This window comes from Monopterus albus, unplaced genomic scaffold, assembly GCF_001952655.1.
Source record: "Monopterus albus unplaced genomic scaffold, M_albus_1.0 scaffold77.1, whole genome shotgun sequence".
Taxonomy (NCBI): domain Eukaryota; kingdom Metazoa; phylum Chordata; class Actinopteri; order Synbranchiformes; family Synbranchidae; genus Monopterus; species Monopterus albus.
In genome coordinates, this window is record NW_018127957.1 from 52058 (window position 1) to 59185 (window position 7128).

Here is a 7128-nt window from a genome sequence, read left to right on the forward strand (position 1 = left end):
AGAATTTACAGGGGCCCTGTCAGACTGTGTGCTTTCTGCAAAAAGTGAGTGTTTTGCCTCTACTAACACTATCACATTGCTGCTCAAATAATTATTAGTAGCAATAAATAGCAGAATACAAAAGTTGATGGATATTTATAACTACACAACATGTGCAGTCTAAATCGTCTAATACTGTTAAGAAATACTTTCATCCCCCTGCATGTCTAGATCTTTTTGGCCTGTGTTTGAAATATATGGTACTGTACACACTGAGTTGCCAGTTGATTACTTAAAACCTACATCACTAATTCAACAACTCATACATCACATGACTACAAATAGTGGTAAAAAGGAGGCAAACCTGTGATTCCTGCAGCATATGTTGGACTGAGTGTTGGAAAGGGCAAACTGAGGTGTCCAAGGACGTTGCACTGGTAGAGAAAAAGCTGGTTCAACTGTGTATTTGTACCGGAGCTCTCTGTTGGCACCCCCACTGTGCCAACACTGTGGTATAATTGAAATGAAACAGGTGACATGCTGATGTTGGTCTGAACACAGCACAATGCGTCACATTACTAGTTCTTCTGGAAGCAGGAAACAGGGATATTGTGATATCCCTGTAATTGCTGTAGCCTGGAAGTGCAGTTTGAGGATCTTCCATTTTGGTGTAGTAAAGATCAAAATACAACACTATCAAACAAACAATTGTATTTCATTGTGCCTAGATGCCATTCTAAAGACTTAAGGTTGTCTTCAGACAGACGACAGTGCTGCGTTAAAAAGTGCAATCCCCACATTCACTTCAGTGAGAACCCTGTTAATGTGCCAGTGGTACCACTGCACCAAGTTAAACATTCTACCACAATGCAGTGCAGCAAAATATTTAATGCCATCCGATGAAGCACTGTGTCAGTCCAGTATGTACAAGTGCACCTGCTGGTAGATTTCATAGCAATGCTAATTCTGTAATCCTTTGGCAGCTGATAACCCTTCAAACTTAAGGATCTCTTACTCAAATTGAGCTTGTTTAATTATATGTATTGTCTCACTTGGTACCTGCATTCCTTTTACCAGAGAAAGTGAAAATGATCAAAAAAATCAAAAATATAAACGCCACAGTAACATCGTCAGCATCACTAATGTTTCACCTTCTCAGCGTTCTGCTCTCTCTGTGGTAAGCCCATGATGACTGTCTTCTAACAGGCGGTGGTCAGAGAGATGAGGCAGTGCAATCACAGACTCATATGAAAAAAAACAATGGACTGAGATGAGCTCTGTCACATTACAGCCAGTGTTTAATTGAGTATTCAATGGGTATGTATTCTCACAAGGCATTAAATGTACAGCAAACTACAACAAGTCATACATGGTGACGGGCTCACTCCATGCCAGAACTCCGCCAAGACAGAAATAATAGCATGACTACATGTCTGCTGCATGAACACATACTGTATCCTGATGCCATGCACTAATATTGACCATGAACTGTAAAACCACTGGAAGAAAACAAACTAAATACACTCACTCGGTATGGTCAGTTTTAGATGACACCATCACATGAAATGGGAATAATACACGCACACGTTCAGATAAAGATGACGAGTGTGGCATCTTTTAAAAACAATGCAATAACAATAAGAACAACAACACCGACAAGAACAATAACAGTATTAAAGCTTTTCATGACCATATTAACATTCAGTGTATTGGAAAATAATATCCCAATAGACTCTTTGTATAAAAAAGAAGCTTTTCAAGTAAGCATGGAACAAATAACAGTTCATTTCGTAGGGGCGGGGGCAGAGTGGATGAAAGGGACGGGTGTGCTTCCATAGACTTCGGAGGAGGGGAGGTGTTTGAAGTGTGTGTGTGTGTGTGTGTGTGTGTGTGTGTGTGTGCACGGTGGGGTTCCTGGATGGGTCGAGTTGGTCTATGTGGCGTAGCGTTTGGTCCACTGTTTGGCTATCCTGTCATGCTCAGCTCTGTTGGTCAGGTACTGCGTGGCGATGCTTCCCACCAGAGGGTCAGCTGTAACACAAGAGCAGTGATCTCAGTGAGAGTCAACACAGCGAACAAAAAGCGTGGGAACGGAACGGGTTCATACCGTCTAAAAAGGTGCAGGTTGAAGGCTGTTTCAGTTGTTAAGGTTATAAAAGTCGTATGTTAGAAACAGGTAAGACAACAGTTTTTACACCACTGGTCAATTTGGTCCAACAGTCTAAAAAGGTGCAGATTAAATTTGTTTTTTCCTTTCCTTTTACGTTCTAGACAGATGATAGAAAATTCAGATTTCTTTCCAACAAAAACATAACGTAACTCTTCCTTGTGAAAAGCCCAGATGGGATCATTTTTGCAGGCATGTGACTTTTCTGGGTATTATGATATAATTTTGTATCACGTGTACAATGTCAATGTGGTCATTTTGTGTATAAGGTACTTTGAACTACTTTTTCTAAGTGGCTTTAGTTAATCAAACTAGATTTCTCCCTAGAGTAGCTTTGTCATAGTTCAACTTCTTCCAATGTGAAGTAACTGATAGATTGCAAAGCTGTGCTTTCAAAGTAGCTTCCCCAACACTGCTTTTATACACTGTTTCACTTATACACTACCAGTGGTGGTAACGTGCAAAGAAACAAAGCAAAGCATGCACTTTAAAGCCCCATAGAAGAAGCTAGTGAACATCTGCCTTTAGCACATTCACTAGACCTCGGTAATCTTCCTTGTGGATATGTTAGCATCTAAAACTATTCTGTTTGTTTTGGCAACATTAGTGACCTAGCATGGTCAGGGTTTTACCCTTGTATTGAATTAATATGATTTGAATTTCAGAGTAATTCGTGCTTTGTCTAACTTTGTCTAACAGTAGTGCTTGGCTTCCCAGTAGCAGTAACCAGAGCATTCTACTAGACTGGCAAATATACTCGTTAGTCAGTTTACATCATCCCTAGGAAACAAGATGTGATGGGAGCGACAAAAAATGTGTCACTCTGTTTAGTGTCTCACTAGACTCTCTAGCAACTGAAAGGGAATAAGTTGAAGGACCTTTAAGATTTGTCCTCTGGAGAGCCTGAAATATGCTCATTTGTTTTGGAGACACTGCACCTTGTCACAGTGACACACTATAATGCAAACCTCTCATAACCTCACGAACACATTGCCTTCAAAAATCCAAATCTGTGAGAGTGATATTTATTTCATAGGACAGCATGTTTACACAAACAGCTGTGCTGTTGGACATCTGATTACCAGAGTAAGTGTAAAATGTGGAGAAACCTGCAGCACAAAATCAGCATGCATGGGAATTTTATTCCAACCACTGGAAACCACAAACAAATGGAGTTCTACACTCTCGTGGTGTAAAACGGAAGTGACCACGGCGGGCTCCAACAGCAGTCCAGTGCTGTCGTTGAGACGCTGAACACGTCCGGTCAGTCAACAGCCGCCATTATGAATTCCCACCGGCTCTTCTATTGATTGTGCTGCTGCTCAGTTCGTTGTGCCACTGGTCAATCTCTCAGTGAGGTGAAAGAGAGAGAAACAAATTCCTCGAGCCTCACATATACACTGCCAGGCTTCAGTCTGCCTCCTGCGGCGCTCAACCTGCTGACGGAGCAGTGTGATGAGCTTGGCTGAGCAAGCAGCACAAACACCCTTCCACACTAATCCCTGCTAGGGTTTCAGTGATAGAGGGTTTTTTCCCCCACAGGCTTATACCCATAATTCTGGATGAATGAATCTTTACATGTCATGGCACTGTGGCTTAAAGCTGGAAGCATCTGACTTCTTATTATAATACAGTGAAAAGGCTTGTTTTTCTTGGCTTTTATCCAGAACAATAGATGAAGCGAGTCTGAGCCAAAGACTAAGGTTGTATAGGAATTGTTTCTCAGTAGTAATTTCTGATTGATTTTCATGTTTTGAATGATCACATCAATGATTTCATTTTGTCATCCTTTCCTTGTTTGACCCATTTTGATTAGGATTCTGAAGGCTGGTATTCTGGGCGCAGCAGCAGCAGCTACGCCTAGCTCACACATGTTCATATTCGTGCATTTACACATTCATATGTTTGGACACTCTCCCATTCATGTGGGAAAATGTGTCCAGACTGTTGACTGGTGGTGTACTTAGTGGCTTGCTAAACAGCATGTGAAGCCTGGTCCAACCATTTGAATGAATGATCATCATGTCTCTCCCGTCTATAGCTGGGCTTCCATAAAGATGTAGCACAAATGGAAATGAGGTAATTTGCCTTTTCACCCACCATTTATAGGAATATTAGGAGTCTGAAGCATCGAGATGAACAACTGGTACCCTTAAACTACTGCAGAAGGAGAGGACACAATAAGACGACGTACTTAAAAGAGCTGATTTTCTTTTTTTTTTTTGCTTGTGCAAAACCTAACAGTGACTCCATAGTAAACAAGAACACATGCAATTTCAATGTTTAATGCCAAAAAATGAGCCAAAAAACTTCAATATCCCCCCCAATGTCTCGAAAGTCACCTGGTGGTACAACATGGGGAAGCTGAGAGAGGTTCAGCATCATGTGAGCCTCCTTTGACGGTGCCGGAGTAACATCCTGGAGACAACCAATCAGGCTTGTTTTGATTGCCCGGTGAAATGGAAGCACTTCGTTCACTTACATAAAGGAACGCTGATATACAGTAACTTGTGCAAGCTACAGTATCACGATATGAAAACCTCCATGCAAGGAAGCACATCACTCAGGACATGAACTATGTTGTCACACACCAGATTTAGTGGCAATCTGAGAATATAACTGCCTAACCAAAGCATCTTATGTAAATACACTCTCAGCAAGAGAGCCTGCCACTTTGAATCCATATGAGTTATTAGTCCACCTCTTCAAAGACATAGTTAATATAAAATTACAAATGTTATTATCTACTCAGCCTCAAGTCAGTGAAAACGCAGGCGAGTTTCTGTGTCAGTAGGAAATGGCCAATGGTGAGTGAGTGAACATGTTTGGTGGAGAGCCAAAGAGGGCAAAAAAGAACCATGAAATCATCCTTTAAACCTACAGCACAATATTCTGAAGGTTAACTGTACTATGAATGGAACTCTAAAATTCAACCTCCTTACCACACTTTGTCAACACTAGCTATTACAATATCAAACAGTGTGGGTAGATCTACTGTACTGATAACGTGCACATGACAAACCAATTAAGAGTGGTGAATACAAGTAACAAAGCCGGATTTGAATGGATGCCCAACTACGCTAATAACCAAATACAAAGCTTTGGAACAGAGCTTTTGTAGAGGGTGTGGCTTGCTTCATACAGTATGTGTATCATGCAATGTGAGAGCTCTACTGTGTATGATACATTTCATCTACTTGGTTAAGAGCATTAGGTTCAGTTTCTGGCACCAGAATAATAGAAATAGAAACAGAAGCAACCACCAATCTAGCTAATTTAAGATTATCACTATAACCCTGATTAGCCTTTATCAAAGCCACCTAATGCATGAGAAACTAATGCTGTAAAATATCTTAGCATAAATGCTCTAGCAACTTAGATATCATTGTTGTTCAAACCTAAATCTCTCTTTCATCTGCTAGGTTCCTCCTTAGAAATCCAAATGTTCTGCTCTCTGGATGCAGATCGTCTTATCTGAACTCAGGACGTCAGCACTCGTCTGCATCCTCAGGCTCAACATTACTGTAAATGACATCCACTGTTTAAGTGGATGGTTTGAACTGTATGTGTCAAACCACTGTTTGCAGCATTACTTCCTTCTTGACTGTAACCACTCCAGTACTCTCTGTAACCTTGTTAGCAATGGTTGAATGTAAATAAGTGCATTTACTAAAGTACAGCATGTGACACCAATGTGAGGTGCTTGTAATTTTCCATTTCATTCATTCAATTGCATTACATTTAACTGCCAGCTGATTTGTCTTATCATATGGAAGGAAATGCTGAATGAGAGATCACACCGAGTTACAGAAGCAAGTGGAACAAGCAGGAATCTACAAATATTCCATAAGATGAGAAAGAATCTTCTATCAGATGGCTTTGGTGTGACCAGATACAGTAAATACTACACACGTTATATACTGCTCAGAGCAATGTTGTGGTAAATTCACAGCTTAATGTTTTCAAGCACTTTGACTGTTGTACAGGAGATGCACTAGCAGACTAACGGAAACTGTTGTTTTCTTACATCTTTTGATAGTAATCCAGATAGTAAAGCCTTCCTGTATGGCAGGGTGATGCAAGTGGTATTACAGCTTTGACAAACTGACACACCCCAAAACTATTCATAGGAAAATGCTTTTATATAAAAGACTGGCCAAATATCAGCACATATATACAGTCTAACCCAGATATAAAGTCTAATCCAGGCAGCTGCAGCAGAAATCATGCAGGAAGAATTCCTCTGGCTTTGTTAAAAATTTAAGATTGCTCTTTAGACGTTCCACAGGAAAAGACAGGGAGAAAAGGGGATGACATGCGACAGAGGCCCTGGGCCTAGATACACCCAGACATGGCATGTGGCTTAGTCTCAGTGAGGCACCCAGATGCCCCAGGTAGAAATCTGCTTGTGAGGCTGTGATGCAGGGCTCAGTGTGGCATGACGACAGGGACAGCCGCTCTGGGAGGGTTGATTAACTGTCATTCGATCCTTTCCCCCACTTTAATGAGCTACATGCCAATGATCTCTGCCTGCATGGGGAAGAAAATCTTCTGATGGGAGGTGGAGGAGAGTGAAGGAGAGATATTTTTAGGGTCGTTCAGATCCAGGGCCCACATTCACCAGGCAATGCTGGGGTTTAAAAAAATGCTTATCAGGAACTGGTGAAAAATGTAATGAGCGGACTGATACTGATGAGGCAAGAGGCAGAAACAGGGCTAGAAAGTGCCTGGGTAACAAATGGAGGGGTGACGTTTTTTTCTTCCTAAGGATGGTGTCGATGAAGTCCTTTTGGTATCACACTTCTAAGGAGTCGGCTCATCTCAATCTCAGCTACGCCTGAAAACACCGAGGAGGAGGAGGAGAGGAAAAGCTATTCTCGTTGTCACCCACGGAGGGAGAATCTAATGCTACACTTATCACAGAGCAAACCCCGCAGAGAGGACACAAGCTATCATCAGAGGTCTTCACAATCAGCACTAAC

The 7128-nt window shown here is 41.4% G+C and overlaps 1 protein-coding gene across 2 annotated transcripts in view; it reads right to left on the reverse strand.

The window, feature by feature from the left end:
• Window positions 1–1259: 1259 nt before the first annotated feature.
• The window catches only part of LOC109963682 (ubiquitin-conjugating enzyme E2 E2-like), a 75060-nt gene continuing 69191 nt past the window's right edge, over window positions 1260–7128 (reverse strand). For both annotated transcript variants that reach the window (XM_020606402.1, XM_020606401.1), the window contains exon 6: window positions 1260–2010. In XM_020606402.1, the coding sequence (XP_020462058.1) occupies window positions 1913–2010 (98 nt within the window). In that variant the 3' untranslated portion in view covers window positions 1260–1912. The remainder of the gene's footprint in view (window positions 2011–7128) is intronic.